General features: G+C 37.1%; 2 protein-coding genes across 3 annotated transcripts in view; both read right to left on the bottom strand.

Annotated features, from left to right (window-relative positions):
* ZC3HAV1 (zinc finger CCCH-type containing, antiviral 1) overlaps positions 1-20,067 on the bottom strand; it is a 118,844-nt gene that overhangs the window by 33,157 nt on the left and 65,620 nt on the right. The window contains exons 7-11 of the mRNA XM_044679009.1: positions 16,127-16,250; positions 15,237-15,396; positions 10,812-10,920; positions 7,760-7,862; positions 6,236-6,320 (exon numbers count right to left, since the gene is read on the bottom strand). Of these exons, the coding sequence (XP_044534944.1) occupies positions 6,236-6,320; positions 7,760-7,862; positions 10,812-10,920; positions 15,237-15,396; positions 16,127-16,250 (581 nt within the window). The remainder of the gene's footprint in view (positions 1-6,235; positions 6,321-7,759; positions 7,863-10,811; positions 10,921-15,236; positions 15,397-16,126; positions 16,251-20,067) is intronic.
* Positions 18,270-19,837, bottom strand: LOC123249065 (glyceraldehyde-3-phosphate dehydrogenase-like). Of its 2 annotated transcripts, XM_044678036.1 has the most exons (2): positions 19,363-19,837; positions 18,270-19,308 (listed from the first exon to the last, which is right to left on the bottom strand). In XM_044678036.1, exons 1-2 carry the CDS (start codon positions 19,666-19,668, stop codon positions 18,484-18,486), a joined length of 1,131 nt encoding a protein of 376 aa, XP_044533971.1. In that variant the 5' UTR covers positions 19,669-19,837; the 3' UTR covers positions 18,270-18,483. The 2 variants fall into 2 exon arrangements, with proteins under 2 accessions (XP_044533971.1, XP_044533970.1); XM_044678035.1 differs by having other exon boundaries at positions 18,270-19,512.

The raw sequence follows: 20,067 nt of genomic DNA, 5'->3' as shown, positions 1-20,067 counted from the left end.
GGGTAGCTCAGTGGAGTGAGAGTCAGGCCTAGAGACAGGAGGTCCTAGGTTCAAACCAGGCCTCAGCCACTTCCCAGCTGTGTGACCCTGGGCAAGTCACTTGACCCCCATTGCCCACCCTTACCACTCTTCCACCTATGAGACAATACACCCAAGTACAAAGGTTTAAAAAAAAAAAAAGGATATTGGGACTAGGTTATTTTAGGATATGAGGAAACGTGATGATCATGTTTTGGATTTTTGTTCATGATATTATGTTCAATTACTTTTCTCAGTTACCTCAGGGACATGTAAATCTCCTCTCTCAATCAGTCCATGGTGAGCATTCTGAGGAGTTTTAATCTTTCACTTAAAATTGAGAAGTTGGATCAAGCCATAAGTGAGTATATCTCCACCCTTCAAATTGAGGTAGATTTCTTTAACCACTCTAACTATGGCATTAAGATTAATCAATCTTATTATTCCTACATTATCTGGTCAGGAGAAACTGTAGGAAAAACCTACATTAAGATCCACCAAGTTGGAGCAGAAACAAACTATGCATTTCAGGCGACCTCTGAGGTAACTCTTCGTTTACTTGGCTACAGGAAAAAGCCTGTCACCCACCCATGGGAAAGGAGCTTTATCAGTCTTATCTCATTATGATTTTTAGACATTGCCTTACTTGATGTATTAAAGCCTATTCCAAACTTATATGAAAAAATTTATGCACTACTGAAAATGACTGATAAAAATCTTATAGAAGTAGTTTACATCTAAATAATCCATTGGAGATGTAACTCTCCCATTGATCAAAGTGGGAAATGGTGGCTGGGAAATCAAAGTGATTTGGTCATGGTCCCAGGAAAATCCCTACTTTGATTCAGAGGAGAGCTGAGCCAAAGGGAGCACCAATTCTTGGTGCCAATGAAGATGCAGACAGGGTGCAGGCTCTTGCCAGGAGCTTTCCTGAAATATGTAGAAACTCCAGAAGTCACCCAAAAACAGACCATGCCCCGAAGAGGGAATAGGAAAAGGATATTCAAGGAGAATCCTGACCCATCGTCACCCACAGGTTTGTCAGAGACTTTAGAGAACTGATGTTAGACAACAAACAGTATCACCCAATCATCAGGACTACTGAGGCAATGGCCAAGATTAAGTATGACATATAAAGAGGGAATGTGGTCATTAGTGTTCCCAACAGTGCCAATGTTGGACTGCACGGGGACGGCTTGTATGTAACTATAGAAGTAACTATGTGGTTTACAGCATCAATGGCTTTCTATACAATGTTATATTATCCAATAATTCTTTGCTATAAACGGTAATATGATATTTGTTCTTCGGTCATTTTTCAGTTATATCCAATTCTTTGTGACCCCATTTGGGGATTTGTGGCAAAGACACTGAAATGATTTGTCATTTCTTTCTCCAGCGCATTTCACAGATGAGGAAACTGAGGCAAAGAGGATTAAGTGACTTTACCAGGGTAACACAGCGAGCAAGTGACTGAGGTCAGATTTAAACTCAGAAAGACGTAGGCCTAGTATTCTATGCACTGTACCACGTGCTGCCCCAATGTAATATCAGGCATGTACAATTACTTGCTACATGAGCATATGGGTATGTTTGTGCACATGAATATGTATTTTATTATTGCATGTAATTTCATAAGTGAGGCGTATATTCAATGGGTAACATGTCATTATTCTGACAGTAATATATTCCAGTGATTGTGTACTTTGGACAAGGTTTGCTTCGAGATCTAATATTAGATGCATCTAATTTCTCAGGTGGATGACATATATTAGGTAGCTCCATGCATGTGAAGTTGGGATGACGCACTACATGTCAGCTTATTGTTTCTTATAATATATATTTACCACATTCAACTCTACAGCCCATCATGTAATTTGTCCAAACCGCAAATATTTTTCCTTGGGAAATATTTAGAGAGAAAGTGAGGATTGTCTGTTGACCAAAATGTAGGCTCAAAGCCAAGAGCTTTTTGCTTCTTTTTTGCCATTTTAAGATAGACATGATGAAGATAGGAAAATGGGTTAGAATTGGCTAGAAAATCAGAGGAAAAAAGATCATACTTTCTTCCTTTTAACTTTTGCTTTGGCTCAAGTTTCACTTGTAACCAAACTGTCTGAGACAATAGACTGGGACTTAGCTAGAAAAACAGATTTTGTTAAAATATTTATAAATGTATAATACATTTTATAATTATAATAAATAGAATAATAGAGACTCAATAGAAGAAATTAAAATCATGCAGGAATCGATTGTGGTAAATGTTATCTTCATTGTCAAATCTGCTATTGTAGTAGGGTTTTTTCTTTTTTGTTTTTTAAATAAATTTAAAAGAGGACTTCATATAGAATACTTTTCCTGGCTTTATACAGGATCTGTGATTATGGCATGTGACTATGTCAGCCTGCCCTTATCAAGGAGAGGCTTTCTGATCATAGCAACCTAGGAAATGGAATCTGGGATTAAGAAATGAAGTTGGTCAGAGAGGATAATGCCTAGCACAATCCTTAAAACCTGTTTGGTTAAATGTTCTGAACAAAAGTTCTCTTATGAGGGGAATGGAGGGAGGACAACTAATTCTATTTTGAACAGATGCAAATATGCAGAATACCTTGAACTTGAGAGGTCCAAGCATGAACAGGGGAAAAAATAAATACAATTACTCCCAAGAGAAATGGAGCCAAGATGGTAGAGTACAGACCAGGACTGAGCTAAACTCTCCTAATATTCCCATCCAAACAACTCTAAAATAAAGGCTAAAAGATTGCCAACAAAATGGCAAAGGAAGACACTTTTCCTGCCTAAGACAACTTAGGAGGTCTGTAAATACGATGAATGGGGCAGGCCTGCCACACAGCAGGAAAACTAGTGGTAGACGCTGGAGGCAGCCACAACAACAGCTGCAAAAGCAACTGCAGCATCTTCAGGAGCTTTCAGGCCAGAGATGGTGAGAGTGTTGTACAAGAGATCAGAAAGAGATTATAAGAAACTCTTTGCTGGCACTGTTTAATACCTTCATTACCCATAAATAATTCTGGTAGAGGGCAGAGAGGAGCACTGATGCTTGCATCTACAGGAGGGAAGAGGGCCTTCCTGGGTAAAGACCAGAGTATAGACCAGAAGAACAGAGACCACATCTCTCCCAAGAACACAATACCTTGCAAGCAAAAACCTACAAACCTCTAGAAGTAGTTCTGGAAATAACAACCTCACAAAAGAAAAAAATTTGGCATGCTGCCTCTCCACCTGCAGGGAATGACAGTAAAACTTGAGCATGAAATATAAAGTTACGAAACAGGCTGAAAAAATAAGTAAATAACAAAAAAAGGATTTGACCACAAAAAACTACTGAGGTGATAGGGAAGACCAAGACATATTAACTTAGAAATAGACAAAGAGAAAACAGGTAAAAAGCAAAGCAACAAAGAAGAGTGCTGATTCATGAAGAAATCAAAGAAGGAGATAATAGTGGGGAGAGAAAAAATTGGGAAAAGAAATGAGAATGATGCAAAAAATTATGAAAAGAGAATAACAAAAACTAACTGAAGGAAAGAACTTAAAAAATAGAATTGGCCAAATGTAAAAAGAGGCACAAAAGTTCAATGAAGTAAACAATTTTTTTAAAAATTAGATAATAATTGACCTGGGAAATAGAATAAGAGATTATTTAAGAATTACCAGACTACCTGAAAGTCATGATTAAAAAGAACCTATAAGTAGTTTAAGAAGTATCAAGGGAAATTTCTCTGATATATTAGATCCATAAAGTAAAACAGAAGTTAAAACAATCCACCAATGACCACCTGAACAAGATACCCAAATGAAAACTCCAAAGAATATTATAGCCGAATTCCAGTTCTCCCAGGTCAAGAAGAAAATACTGCAAGCATCCAGAAAGAAATAATTCATATATCGTGTAACTCCAGTCAGAATAACGCAAGATTTAGCAGCTTCCACATTAAAATGAAAGACTTGGAATATGATAATCCAGACAACAAAGAAGCTGGAATTACAATCAAGAATAACATTCCCAGAAAAACTGAGTATAATCCTTCAAAGGAAAAAATGGGGATTTAATGAAATAAAGGAGTTTCAATCATTCCAAATGAAAAGATCAGAGTTGAATAGAAAATGTGACAATCAAAAAGGAGACTCAAATGAAGCCCCAAAATGGGTAAACATGAAAGAGTAATCAAAATAACTCAATAAAGGCAAAATGTTTACATTCCTATATGGGAAGATGATAGAGGTAGCTCCTAAGAACGATATCATTATTAGGTCAATTAGGAGAGTCTACATTAACAGAGGGAACAAGTGTGAGTTGATTATTGTGGGATGATCTTAAAAAAAAAGAGGAAGGAATGAGAAAGAGGGATTTATTGGGAAAATGGGGAAGGGATAGGTAGTATAAAGGAAATTTTCTCACATAAAAGAGGTGTAGAATGAAGAGGGGAGAGGAAGATGGTGGGCAATACTTGAACCACTCTCAACAGAATTAGTTCAAAAAGGGAAGAATATGTATACATACTATGGTGGATACAGAAATCTATTTTACCAACAGGGAAGTAAGAGGGAAAGGAAATAAGAAATATAGAGAAGAGATGAACTATGACAAAATGAAAAGTGGATTAAAGGAGGCAGGTGTCAGAAGCATAACAAATGTTTGAAGAAAGAAAAAAGAGAGAGAGAAGGATAAGCAGAAGAAAATATACAGTAATCATAACTGTGAAAGGGAATGGGATGAGCTAACCTATAAAAAAGATAAAAGTAGATAACTGAATGAATTAGAAACCAAGATTGAACAAAAAAACTGTGTATAAGAAACACACTTGAAAAAGAAAGACACATACATGCTAGAATAGAATCGTTTTATGCTCCAGCTAAACTAAAAAACACAGAAGTATCAAACATTATCTCAAACAAAGCAAAAATAGACCTGATAAAAGATAAGAGATAATAAGGGAAACTACATTTTTCTAATAAGTTTGATAGACAATGAAGAAATATTCAAAATTTATACAGCAGGTTTCCATAATAGTATTTCACAATATATAGGAAAAAGAGTCAAATTTATAAATAATAAATTATAAAATTAAGAGCCAACCTGCAATTGATAATGGTGAAAGGATATGAACAAGAATTTTTTAGGAGAAATCAAAGTTCTCTATAATCCTATGAAAAAATGCTCTAAATTACTATTGACTAGCGAAAGGCAAATTTTACAAACTCTGAGGTATCACTTTACATTTATCAGAAATGACAAATGCTGGAGAAAATGAGGGAAAATAGGTACATTAATGAATTGTTGGTGGAATGGTGAATTGGTAACTATGGCTAAAGGAATGCGCATGCTCTTTGATACAGTTAACTACTAGGTCTGTACCCCCAAAGAGTTCAAAGGAAAAAATAAAGGACCCATATGTACAAAAATATCTAGCACCTTTTTTATGGCACCAAAGAATTTGAAATTATGGGGATGTTAATTAGTTGAGAAATGTCTGAACAAGTTGTGGCATATGGTTGTGATAGACTACTACTGTGTTATAAGAAATGCCATAGGAAGTGGATCGAGAAAAAAAATGACAAAACTTTTGTAAACTGAAGCAAAGTGAAGTGAGAAAAACCAGGAGATAATTGTGCAAAGTAACATCGATGTTGTAATAATGATCAACTAAAAAACACTCTAGAGTAAATAAAAATGATTTGAGACAATTCCAAAGAACTATCTACTTCCAGAGAGAAAACCAATAAACTCTAAGTGCAAATTGAAGTATAATTTTCTTGCTTTAATTTTTTTTGCTTTTTAAGAAAATATGGTTAATATATAAATATTTTGCATGATTACACATGTATAATCGACATTATATTGTTTGTCTTCCTAAGGGATGGGTGGAAAGGAGAAAGAATTTGGAACTAAAAATATTAAAAGAATATTAAAAATGAATAAATAAAATTAAAAACAAACAAGCAAACAAAGAAAGTATTCCCAAATACTTATACAAATAATTCTTACTACTACATCTTTCTGTAATCATGAGATTTGCAGAAGCACCATTTAAATGATAGTAAATTTTTTCAGAAAAAATTCCTGATGGGTAACACTAGGGAAAAAAGCAGGCAAGCCAGACATATTTCATAGTTCCAAACAGTCCACAGCAATTCCAAAGGCCTTTCTGATTAATTCATGCATAAAAGCAATAACAAAAAAAAATCATACCTTATATCCTACTTTTGGCAGAGCCATGTGGTCCCAGTATGAAGGAAATTCTATGGAAACTGTCTTGCTCTGATCTGGCTGAGGGCTGAATATAAGAAAATATAAGAACCGATTAGTCCATGTCGTATTCACCTTAATCCTTGAAATTTTACCTCTTTTGAGGTTTCCCAAGAGAAAAAACTGACTTCCTATTCTTTTTTTAATGGACTCATCGAACATTTATGCGGGTAAGTTATGGAATGGGGTACCATTTAAGTATGTATGGTGTGTTCGCATCGACATATAATATTTATGTTATGAAAGGAGGTACCATATACATATATATTAACTATATCTGTATGTTATGAACTGAGGCACCTCATTTCATAACATGTGGCACCTCATTTCATAACAAGCACATACATACATACATCCAACATGTACACAACCAGTACCTCATTTCATGACACATGCAAACACACACAAATGGTATCATCGGCTCCCAGGAGTTCCGGATTTCAACATTTTTCACCAAGCCTATTGCAGTGGTCTCCTAAACAGATTTCCTTGTTTTTAGTTTCTCTCCAATCTATTCTCCACACAACTATGTTAGGAATATTAATATTCCAAAAGCAAGGGTCTGATCCTATCATTCCCCTTTTCAAGACACTCTAGTGGTTCCTTCACACATGTAGGTTAAAACACAAAGCCCTTTATAATTTGTCTCCACAGTGTATTTATGGTTTTATTTTAGGGTTTTGTTACATGAGTTTGATCTTAAAAAGTGTGTTTTGTATGACAATAAAACAAAATTTGAAATAATAATGTCTCCAAGATCATAACTTATTATTTTCCATTCCAACTCAACACAAGTATATATTGTTCCTCCTATAGGACACTCCAATTCTCATTTTTGTGTCTTTGAACATACTATCCCCTCTACCTCAAATGCACTCTCCTCTTTACAAATACTTCATACAATCCCTAAATTCCTTCATAGCTCTGGAAATCTCACCTTTTACTTGCTAGTGCCCTAACCCTAGAAATCACATTGTGTTTTGAAGATATTTTAAACTTAATTTTCTATATACACATTTCCTCAAAAAGAGTATAAATTGGGGGCAGCTGGGTAGCTCAGTGGATTGAGAGTCAGGCCTAGAGACAGAGGTCCTAGGTTCAAAGCTGGCCTCAGACACTTCCCAGCTGTGTGACCCTGGGCAAGTCACTTGACCCCCTTTGCCTACCCTTACCACTCTTCCACCTATGAGACAATACACAGCAGTTAAGGGTTTAAAAAAACATTAAAAAAAAGAGTGTAAATTCCTTAAAGGCAGGAAATAACTTTTTTTCCCCCAGTAACTCCAAAGTCTTAAATAGTGTCATGAAATAGGCAAATAGAATAAACATGTGATGAAGATAAAATGACAATAAATTTCCACCTTGCTTAGAGTTATCACACATCTGACTGAGTTTTTATGGCATATTTTATGAGAGAACTGATTTATGTCCCTGGTACCTACAAGGGTATTCGATCAGAATACTTACTCTCTTTGTTTTTTAGTCCAATACACAGTCACAGAGGACACAAATTTAGGCCGCCTTCGGACTTCCCGTTTAGTATGATAAAATAGGTTTGTCTGGATCATTTCTTTAGACAGAAAAAAAAGTCAGTTTAAAGTTAAAATGGTCATTACAATTAAAAGTTATAGATAGTAGCCACCATGTTGAATGCCCCAAAGAAGGAAGGATGGGGCTATGACTTTTCCCTTGACACAAAAAATAATTCTCCCGTCAAGTATAAAGTCAACCAAAGCCTATATTCATCTGGGCTCTAATTCTTTTCTTGTGCCTTTTTTCTCACTACTTTTCTGACTCTCCTTTGAGTCACAGGAAAGTTTAGTCTTCAATCATTTGACAAATTTATCTTGTCCTAGATTATCCACTAGAACAGGACTGTAGATGATGCCATGACCTAAGCCTCCATTGGGCCTTCTTAATATCATGGCTTCTCCAGACTCATAACTTACCTGGCTTTTAGATTAATTCTTAACTGAACAGGCACTTATTGGTAAACCTCAGCCCATCTTTCCCCTTTCTCTGGCCTGCACAGTTTCCGTCCCAAAAAAATAAATATATATTCTGCCCAAATAAATCTAGAAGACTGGATGACAGCATAGATCCCCCACCAATAAGTATTAATGTGTGACCTTTAAATATATTTAAACAGCTACTAATGTGACAATAATCTAGTGTGAAAAGGTAAAAGCATGAAGGGAGAAATCTTCCTAGGAAAAGTGATTATCATAATTGGCTAAAAAATTGTGTTATCTGTTGATGATGAAATACTATTATGCTAAAAGAAATAATAAACTGGAGGAATTCCATGTGAACTGGACAGACCTCCAGGAATTGATGCAGAGTGAAAGGAGCAGAACCAGGAGAACATTGTACACAGATGGATACACTGTGGTAAAATCAAATGTAAGGGACTTCTCTACTAGCAGCAATGCAATGACACAGGACAGTTCTGAGGGACTTATGAGAAAGAATGCTATCCACATCCAGAGAAAGAACTGTGGAAGCAGAAACACAGAAGAAAAACATATGATTGATCACATGGGTTGATGGGAATATGACTGGGAATATAGACTCTAATCACCTTAGAGCAAATATCAATAATATGGAAACAGGTCTTGAACAATGACACACGTAAAACCCAGTGGAATTGCACGTCAGCTATGGAAGGGAGGTGGGGGGAGAGAAGGGAAAGATCATGAATCTTATAACCATGGAAAAATTACCCAAATTAATTAATTAAATAAAATAATGATAAGAAAAGAAAATTTGTGTCCTCTAATAGTCTCTGTCCTTTGCAGAAGCCTGTAAAGAATCAGAGTTTAACTTCTGATCTAGAATAGGAATTCTTAACCATTTTTGTGGATGGAAGCCTTTGGCAATCTGGTAAAGCCTATGGACCATTCCACAAATGTTTTTAGATGCATAAAACAAACTAATTGGTTGTTCTAATTATGCTGAAACATAGTTACCAAAATATTTTTTTAAAAAGAAGTTCAAGGACTCCAGGTTAAGAAACTCTGGTCTAGAGTCAGGTGCACAAAGAGACAATTATATTGTTCACAATTAACCTGATGGACTAATTCAACAAACTACTCATCTAGCTATATATGAGGCAGTCAGGGCAATAATAGGCTTTCTCTATTAATCTAGTTTTTCCCAGGCCAATTTGTCTTTGGGGATCCTAAATATCATTATGGATTTCCTGTAGGGCTTTGAGGCAAGATATACTCAGGAAGATACAATTGGGAAGATCTACCCAGGTACAGGAAAAATTTCTTCCTTTGGAACTCTAAAGGATATTCTCCACAACAGAAGGCAACATTATCTAAATCAGTGATGGGCAAAATATGGCCTGCATGCCAGACGCAGCCCCCTGAAATGTTCTAGCCGCCACATGACATCATTCCTAATCTGACAAATACAATGAGTAGGATAGAGTTGCCTTAGAAACAGAATGACAGATGAGCATTTCCTTTCCTTTGGCCCCTCTTTAAAAAGTTTGCCCGTCACTGATCTAAATGATCCTGTTTCATGTTTTAGTTGAAAGGAAGCCTGAGGATTAATGAAAGATACCTCTGTGGTTATGTTTATATAAGAATTATGTATGATTGGGGGCAGCTGGGTAGCTCAGTGGAGTGAGAGTCAGGCCTAGAGACAAGAGGTCCTAGGTTCAAATCCGGCCTCAGACACTTCCCAGCTGTGTGACCCTGGGCAAGTCACTTGACCCCCATTGCCTACCCTTACCACTCTTCCACCTATAAGTCAATACACAGAAGTTAAGGGTTTAAAATAAAAAAAAAAGAATTATGTATGATTTTAACATGGATGGAAGAAATAAACATTTAATAAGCACCTACCAAAGGTTCTTAGCAAAATACTTTACAAATATTATCTCGTTTGATCCTCACAACAGCCCAGTAAGGGAGGTGTTATTATTATCCTCACTGAACATCTGAGAAAACTGAGAGACAGAGGTTAAAAGATTTACCCAGAATCACATAGCTACTAAGTGCCTGAGGTAGGAATTGAACTCAGATCTTATTGACTTATTCAAGTTTTCTTATTAGAGCCTTTAAGACTATATTCCCCTCAAACAAATCAAAGTTTTTTTATAATCCAACAAAAACCAAACACAACAAGATCTTGTATTTTTTCTTTCAGTTATATATGTGACTATGGAAAGAAGGGGTCTGTTATAAAAAACTGTAAAAACCTGTGTGTTCCTTCTTCATATTTTAATCAATGATACTGTTGATTCATGTTGAGAGGTACCTGAGAAAGATTTCAAAGATTCATTCATAAGAGTTTTCCCATGTTCATTGGCATCTCTAATTTTTGTCACTTATTATATTATTATCTAGTATTATTTCATTACATTTATATACCACAGGGAGAAAGTAATTCAAAAACCCCTGGGAAACTTTGTACGAACTGACATACAATGTAGTAAACAGAACCAAGAGAGCATTATGTGCACAGAGGCCATGAACATGAAAAGATCCCCCAAAAGAAGACATACCTTTAAAGTTCAGGAGATAGGTATGATGGCCCGCCGTGAATTCCATAGACCCCATTGGATAGATCTGAGCGAAGACTTCCAGGTCTCTGGAATTGTTTTCTAAAGACTCCTATTTGATATCACACACACACACACACACACAAAAAAGTGTAATGAGTTAGACTTTCAAAGAAAGTATCATAATCATGATGGATTTCATTTGATTTTTTTAAAAAAGCATGTCTATGACTTCCTTGAAGATTAGACATGAGACCTGAGTTTTTCTCTCGGAATCCTCATTAAAAATGAGCACCTCCAGCAAAAAGGGTAGTGGTTGCAACTGTCGAAGCTCTAAACAAAATCATCATGATTCAACTCTCGAAATAAAGAGATATGAGTCTGGTTGCTGAAGAAGTATAACATTGTAATGGACTCATTGACAGAATCAGAGCAGACAGCTCAGCTCACATAGCAGTGAGGGTGGAGGACTTAGAGCCAGGAAGACTCAAGGTCAAATTCTGCCTCAAGAAACACTGACAAGCAGTCACCCTGGGCAAGTCCTTAAATCTCCATCAGCCACAAGTTCCTAATCTGTAAAATGGGGACAATAAGAACATCCTAGGTGCCTTAGACTGGGAAATCCTATGGACAAATTTGTTATATAACCAGAGGGCACGTAGAGTGCATGCTGAGTTTGGAGTCAAGAAAACCCAAGTTCAAAAGACCTCCATGAGAACATTATACACAGAGGCTGATGCACTGTGGTACAATTGAACATAACAGACTTCTCTACTAGCAGCGATGCAAGGATCCAGAGAAAAGCTGAGGGACTTATGAAAAAGAAAACTAGCCACATTCAGAGGATGAACTGTGGGAGGAGAAACAGAGGAAAAACAACTGCTTGAATAGATGGGCATATTATTGGGGATGAAGACACTAAATGATAATTCTAGCCCAACTCTAGCCCAATCAATAATATAGAATTAGGGCTTAATCAAAGATAGATGAAAAGCCCAGTGGAATTGTGCGTCAGCTACAGGGGGTTAGGGGGAAAGGGAAAGAACATGAAACATGTAAATATGGGAAAATATTCAAAATAAAAATAAAAATGAAAAAATAAAAAATAAAAAAAAGGCCTCCATGAACTGATGTGCAGTGAAATAAGCAGAACCAGAACATTATACACAGAAACTCTAACACTGTGGGATGATCAAGTGTAATAGACTTTGCTACTAATAGCAATGCAATGATCAAAGACAATTTTGCAGGCCATATAAGAAAAAATGCTCTCCACATGTAGAGAAAGAACTGTGGGAGTAGAAATACAGAAGAAAACATATGATTTATCACTTGTTTATTATGGATATGGGATTTGGTATTTGGAGGATTATTCTTTTTTCAGAAATGAATAATATGGAAAAGGGTTCAAGGGATTTTATATATATATATATATATATCCCAGTGGAATTGCTTGTCAACTCCAGGAGGGGGGCAGGAATGAAGGGAGAGAGAAAACATGAATCATGTAACCATGAAAAAAGTTTAAAATAATAAAAATTTTAAAAAAGAAAACAAAAGAAAACCCAAGTTCAACTCCAGCCTCAGACATTTATTAGCTATGTAACCATAGCTTATAACAGTGATGGGCAACCCTTTGAGCTTGATGTGTCAAAATTCGCCAAAAAAACAAGCTTAACTCAGGTGGTGTGTCACTTCAAGATAAAAACAATAATTTCACAATATTTATTGTTTAAAAAACAAAAATGTATAATTGTAATATATAAATGTATTTAATAAACCAAAATAGGTAAATTAATATAGGTAGAATTGTCACCTATAGTGCACAGAGTATCTACACTACACTACAGCAAGTGTTTCATCCTCAGCATGTGGCCTCAGACTTCTCTGTATGTGGCTGCGTGTCATAAAAAATGGCTACGTGTGTCATAGGTTTGCCATCACCAGCTTATTACCTTAATTTCTGATTGTCTCAATTTCCTCAACTGTAAAATGGAGATAATGATAGTACCTTCTACTCAGAGTTGTAGTCTATAAGACTATAACTACAGTAAGACAATAGTCTAAAATTACTTTTAGCACAGTGTCTGGTATGTAGTAGGTGCTTAATAAATAGTTGTTTCCTTCATTACGTATCATTTTATTGCCTTTATTGATTCCATGCCAAAAATTAAAACGCTGCATCTAAGCACAATAATATCTTTTTTTGATGGCAAAGTCATATGATTAGGACTCAATAAAGTTCAGGAAGCTGAAGAATTCTGTAGAAGAATTGGGACTTTAAGCTGACTATGAGTGGGTAAATCAGCATCATATTTAGTATGTAGCTGCATTGAAAGAGAGGTTAAGAGCATGAACATTCCCTAACACCACCAGCCTGGGATAGTAGAAATAATAATAATAAATAGTTAACATTTATATAGGCCTTCCTATGTGCAAAACACTGTTCTAAGCACTTTACAGTGTCTCATTTGATAAACAATATAAAAATGGGTTTGGGTTTTAAAAGATCACTCTGTTACAAAAATGAATGACATGGAAATAAGTATCGAGAGATAACACATGTATATAGCCCAGTGCAACCTCCAGGAGGGGGGAAGGAAGAAGGGAGGGAGAGAAAATGAATCATGTAACCATGGAAAAATATTTAAAAACAAAAATAAAAATAAATTAAAAACAAACAAACAAATAAATAAATAAATGCAAGGCTCCCAGCTTCCTATCCTTCTAGTAACTGAGTGACTAGGCAGGAGAACCACTTGGTGAATGATATCATTAGCTGGGGCTCATTTAAACAGTTGGGTAGTTTGCCTGTGTTGGCCCTGGTTTTGCTGTCAATCCCCTTTCCTTCACCAATGAGAGCTTCTGATTGACTTTCTGTGCCATCCTAAGTGAATCCTTATAGTTTCTCATTGCATTTTGTGACAAGTTACTTTGTGAATTTCAGGCTTTTGTTAAGAGTAGGGATTCAAGGGAACCAGGTAGTCAGCCTGCATTAAGGGAGCTCTCTTAGTCACAACCAAGGCAGATGAAGGGGAGGACCTATCCCAGGCTGCCTTGTCTTAGACTGTGGCCCAGAACTGAGTCACGGGTGACCAGGCTGCCAAGTGGCACCTCTTCCTAGGGTGGGGTCCTGTATGGGTCCACAGATGCCCCAGGGTGGGTCCAGCATCCATATGTTTGCCCCACTTGATATACAGCCTCACCATCTGTCTCCCCAACTGTCCAGATCAAGAGAGATGAGCAGCTTTTAAGCAAGGGGCAGCAGTGCTGCTGAGATCTGAAGATGAGAACGGGGTCTCAGTTCCAGCTTCTGGAACAGTGCAAAGCCAGTACAGAAATCCTAGACGCAAGGGGAGCTTGCAGACCTATCACTCTGAATAAACGGAGCTTTCCATCTGGCTGAAAGGAAACAAGTCCATCAGCAGAGTCTACTGTTGATTAGTGAAAACCCAGGCCATGATCTTACAAAATGCAGAGGAGCCTGAGCAAATAGAACTCAAAGAAGAAGGGGAGGAGGGAAGGAATAGCTAACACTAGAACCTCACTCTCATATGAACTGATTAAAAGAGAGAAAAAACACATATGCACACACAGAGTCAAGAGCAGAAATATATTTCACTCAACAAAGAAATGGGAAGAAACAGAGAGAAGTAAGAAGGGGGTTAAATTAAGGGAAAGATTAGCACTAAATAAAACAAATTTTAAGGATATACAAAACTTTTTAGGAGAAGGCAAAAGTAAGGAAACAAGCTTTATACAATGCCTAGTATATTCCAGATGGCATGCTACGCCCTTCACAAATATTATTTCATTTGATCACAAAATCCTAAGAGGTAACTGGTATTGTCTTCCCTATTTTGCAACTGAGGAAACAGAGACAAACAGAAATTAAGTGAATTGGCTAGGGTCACACAGCTAGTATCTGAGGTCACATATGAACCCAGGTCAAATAATCTCTTTTTGAAGTGGAAAGAATAAGAATCTGAGGGGTGCTCATTTATAGAGGAATGGCTAAACGAGTTATGGTATAGAAATGTGACAAAATACTATTCTGCTGCAAGAAATGATGAAAGCGATGGTTCCAGAGAAACTGGGAAGAATTAGGAAGCCCATCAGTGTAATGAACAATTCCGTTTCTAAGTGATTAAACATGCAACCTACCTCCTAAAAGAAAGGTAAAAGGACTAAGTAAAGACTGAAATATATTCTTTTTGAACATATTTTGCTTAACTATACCTGTTGTTAACAGGAGCTTTATTTTTATTACATTCTCAATTAAGCTGAGTGGAGAAGAGAGGGAAAAGAAAAAAAGCAGATTTTTGATAATTGAGAATTACACATATATATCTATTTTTTAATTAAAAATATTTAATGGGTCTTTTAAAAAACTTTTCCAGTATTATCAGGAAGGAAATGAACACACACCTCTTTTCCATATTCAATCCACTGGTCCAATTCATTCTTCCAGTACCAGAGCCATTCGGTGCTCAGGGCATAATCAGGTTTTTGGATAGTTGATGGAGTAGAGAGACGTCGAACAGAAAAATAACCGAAGGTCATTTTCTGGAAGTCGATGCTATGACTTCTAAAAATAAATGTTCAGAAAAGAAAAAAATTTTTAAGTAAACCAAATGGTATGATAATGTATATCTAGATTCCCCCAAGTCTTATCCCCCTTCTCTCAATGTCCCTTCTCAGATAATAAAAAGAATCTAAAGCCTGGCCCTCTGCATTCTTCACTTCGAGAAGTACATGAATGCTGTCATACAATTATGCCAAAGTGAATTTTTTACATTGTTCCATTTTTAACAGATTCATGATCAGCGAGAAACCACAATAAGTATATTAATGTTTGTATATGTGTGTGCATATATGTGTATGCCCATGTGTATGCTTAAGAATAAAAAAAGTATACTGACAAATAATAATTTTGGAAATAACTTCACTAAATAATTGAATAAAAAATCTGCCAGGATCTGAAAAGATAGTCATAGGGATCTGAGTGCCTCTATCTGCCACAGAAGAGTGGAGAGAATGCTAGATTTGGAGTCTAAGGACCTACTTCTGATATTTACGATCAATGTAACCTCAGAAATGTCACTTCAACATCACAGACCTCAGTTTCTTCATCTGTAAAAGGTGAGAGCTGGACTAGATGGCCTCTGTGGTCATTTCAAACTCAAAACCTAAGATCTTCATCTCTTCAACTCAATCAGCTGAACTTTTAAAAAAAATCTATTTTACCTGTATCTGTCTGAAGCCTGAATGAAGTTAAGTAGAAATATGCTTTATAGACCTCATAGGCAACAACTTACTGAGAGATATTTGGGTCGCAATAAGCCTTCTCAATATCCTCCATATCCTTAAAATCTTTCCAGTTATTGGCAATGTGCACCTGCCATCGGTAGGGTAGATGAAAATGGATATTCTTGCAGCGTTCTGGAAAGAAAACACAGAATTCACAGGACTAAAGTGAGATCTAGTTCATTCTATTTAAGATAATCTATTAATACCACCTTCAATCAAAGTCTCTTTACTCCCATCCTCCCAGTCCCCTTATTATCCTTTTTACAATTCTGATGTTTCTCCAACCTAGCCTGCCCACTGCTACGTCTCTCCAATCTATCTTCATTACAGATATGCTCCACTATTCACTACAAAAATGCAGCCTTGGAAAGCACAAGAATTTCTTAAAAACTTGTTTTCAGACCATTCTGGTTAAACGTAAAATTACAATTACAATATTTCACCACGGAAAGACTTGCAAAGAAAAATAACGAGTCCAGCTCTGTTCATATATTAGTATATGGGATCATAAATTTGGAATTGGAGGGAAGCTAAGAGTTCACCTAGTTCAACCTTATCATTTGATTGATGAGACTGAGCCCATAAAAAGTTATGTGATTTTCTCCAAGATCACACAAGTAGTAAGCAACAAAATAAGATTAAGACTAAAGAGTACACAACAATTTTCAGTTAACAATGAAGAACATAATTTTTAAGAAAAGAGAAAAACTTCTTTCTGGCTTAATTAATGGAAAGAATATCAATAATTATCTGGTTCAATTCATCCAACAGTACATCTATTAATTATTGGGACAAAGACCTCACATTTACAACACATACATTTAAGTTAATGTTTATAAACAACATAAGAGCTGATGATTCTTCTATGCCTTTCTCTTTAAAAAATGCAAGTTTTAGTGAAACTTCAATATAGGATTCAAGGATTAAATTAAGATTCAAATAAAAAATTAAGTCATATACCTTCCCTTATGTTTTAAAATGTTATTTTATGGCAAATTTTAAGGAACTCACTGATACCATAAAAGGAGGCAGTAACAAGTAGCTGCCTCAATGTAAGTAAGATAAATCTTATCTTTCATTTTTTTATTTTATTATTTTTAAAAATAGGGGCAGCTGGGTAGCTCAGTGGAGTGAGAGTCAGGCCTAGAGATGGGAGGTCCTAGGTTCAAACCCGGCCTCAGCCATTTCCCAGCTGTATGACCCTGGGCAAGTCACTTGACCCCCACTGCCCACCCTTACCAATCTTCCACCTATGAGACAATACACCGAAGTACAAGGGTTTAAAAAAAAAATAACCTTACCTTCCATCTTAGAGTTAATACTATGTATTGGCTCCAATGCAGAAGAGTGGTAAGGGTAGGCAATGGGGGTTAAGTGACCTGCCCAGGGTCACACAGCTGGGGAGTGTCTGAGGCCAGATTTGAACCTAGGACCTCCCATCTCTAGGCCTGGCTCTCAATCCACTGAGCTACCCAGCTGTCCCCATCTTTCATTCATTATTAGTTGACTGATACTGCTTATATCTCTTAAGCTCTAAGTGCTTCAGGCAATTTTTGAAAAGTTAATTATTAAAGCACAGGGTGTTAATCTGCTTAGAAGGAAGCAGCCTCCACAATGGGAGTTCTCTATGCTTTTCTTTTTTTTTAATTTTTAAAAAAAATGTATTATCAGTTTTTTAAATTTGGAATTCAGAATTCTCTTTCCCTCTCATCCCTCTCCAACCTTTTGAGAAGGCAAGTAATGATACATGATCTGTACACATGAAGTCAGATAAAGCAATTTCAAATTTAACTACATTGCAAAAAAAAGAAAAGAAAATGAAGAATGTTTCAATCTATACTCAAGTTGATCAGTTCTCTCTCTGGAGATGGATAGCAAGTTTCAGTATTGGTCCTTTGGAATAATATTGAATCATTATCTTTATCTGAATACCCTTTCAAAGTTGATCATCATCTAACATTGTTGTTACGGTGTTCAATATTCTGGTTCTGTTCACTTGCATGAGTTCATATAAATTTCCCAGGTTTCTTCATCATTTCTTATAAAATAATGGTAACCCATCACAGTTGTTGACTATAACTTATAGATTCATTCCTCAACTAATGGGCATCCTTTCAATTTCCAATTCTTTACTACCACAAAAAAGAGCTATTTTTTTTTTTTTGCACTGAACGTGATGACTTTATTGATGGTACACAAGATAGGACTATGCTCCTCCCCCCACTACAGGGGTGCCTGGGGCAGGGATGTGAAGAGGGCATGGGATCCCCAGCACAGGGACATAGGTTATTATGGATGTGGGCTCCCCAGTGGTGGAACTACTCTTTTTTTGGCTGGGGATGAAGATCCATCATGGCTTTCCACTTTACTCCTTGGTGGCCATGTACTTCATGAGGTCTACTACACGGTGGCTGTAACCGTACTCGTTGTCATACCAAGAAATGAGCTTGACAAAATGGTCGTTGAGGGCAATGCCAGCGCCAGCATCGAAGGTAGAAGAGTGGGTGTCGCTGTTAAAGTCACAGGATACTACCTGGTCCTCTGTGTAGCCCAAGATGCCCTTTAAGTTCCCCTCTGCAGCTTGCTTCACCACCTTCTTAATATCGTCATATTTGGCAGCTTTCTCCAGGCGGCAGGTCAGATCCACCACAGACACATTGGGAGTAGGAACACGGAAGGCCATGCCTGTGAGCTTCCCGTTCAGCTCAGGTATGACCTTGCCCACAGCCTTGGCGGCACCCGTGGAAGCAGGGATGATATTCTGGGCAGCCCCAAGCCCATCCCGCCACAGCTTGCCAGAGGGGCCATCTACTGTCTTCTGGGTAGCAGTAATGGCATGGACTGTGGTCATGAGTCCTTCCACAATGCCAAAGTTGTCATGAATGACCTTGGCCATGGGGGCCAAGCAGTTGGTAGTGCAGGAGGCGTTACTGACGATCTTGAGGGAATTGTCGTATTTCTCATGGTTCACCCCCATCACGAACATTGGGGCATCAGCAGAAGGGGCAGAGATAATGACTCGCTTGGCTCCACCCTTCAAGTGAGCCCCGGCCTTTTCCATGGTGGTAAAGACGCCAGTGGATTCCACAACGTACTCGGCTCCAGCATCTCCCCACTTAATGTTAGCGGGATCCCGCTCCTGGAAAATGGTAATGGGTTTTCCGTTGATCACCAGCTTTCCATTCTCTGCCTTTACAGTGCCCTTGAACTTGCCATGGGTGGAATCATACTGGAACATGTAAACCATGTAGGAGAGGTCAATGAAGGGGTCATTGATGGCCACAATTTCTATGTCTTTGCAGCTGAATGTTGCCCTGGTCACCAGGCGTCCAATACGGCCAAATCCGTTGACTCCGACCTTCACCATCTTGTCTAAAGGATGCAACTGCAGCAGAGGATTCTGGCAGCGAGCTTGGGTGTAGAGCTGAGAGCCGAGAGCTATTTTTTTTTTAATACATGTAGGTCCTTTTCTTTTTTTTTTAATCTCCTTGGGATAAAGATCTAGTAATAGCATTGCTAGATCAAAGTGTATACAGAATTTGTTTAGCATGTTGGGCAGCTCCAGAAAGGTTGACTTACTTCACAATGCCATCGACATGCTATTAGTGCCCCTATTTCCCTTTATCCAATCCAGCATTTATCATTTTCCTTTTCTATCCTGTTTGTAAATATGATAGGTATATCATCAACATGGCATGATATGATAGGCATCAATACTGGAAAAAAGGTATATGCCTTTCTATTCACATTTGATTTTCTCCAAAATTCTATCATAACTAACTTTACTAACATTCTATTTATCTCCTTAATTTCTTATTTATCTTATACTTAGATTTATCTATCTCTAAGGAAGCTGAAGTCATCCACTAGTATAGTTTTCTATTTCCTCTTATAACCTCACTTAACATTTCCATTAAGAATGTAGATGCATAGCTATTTAATATTGATA

The sequence above is a fragment of the Gracilinanus agilis genome, chromosome 5 (assembly GCF_016433145.1).
Source record: "Gracilinanus agilis isolate LMUSP501 chromosome 5, AgileGrace, whole genome shotgun sequence".
Taxonomy (NCBI): domain Eukaryota; kingdom Metazoa; phylum Chordata; class Mammalia; order Didelphimorphia; family Didelphidae; genus Gracilinanus; species Gracilinanus agilis.
Note: the sequence above shows the minus strand (reverse complement) of the source record. Positions and strands in the feature narration are given on the sequence as shown.

Excerpts from the sequence above, each read along its gene's own strand:
- LOC123249065 (XM_044678036.1), bottom strand. The coding sequence starts at position 19,668 with ATGCTAAACAAATTCTGTATACACTTTGATCTAGCAATGCTATTACTA. Across the intron at positions 19,309-19,362 it reads TCATTGACCTCTCCTACATG|GCAGAGAATGGAAAGCTGGT; the intron begins GTTTACATGTTC and ends GGCACTGTAAAG.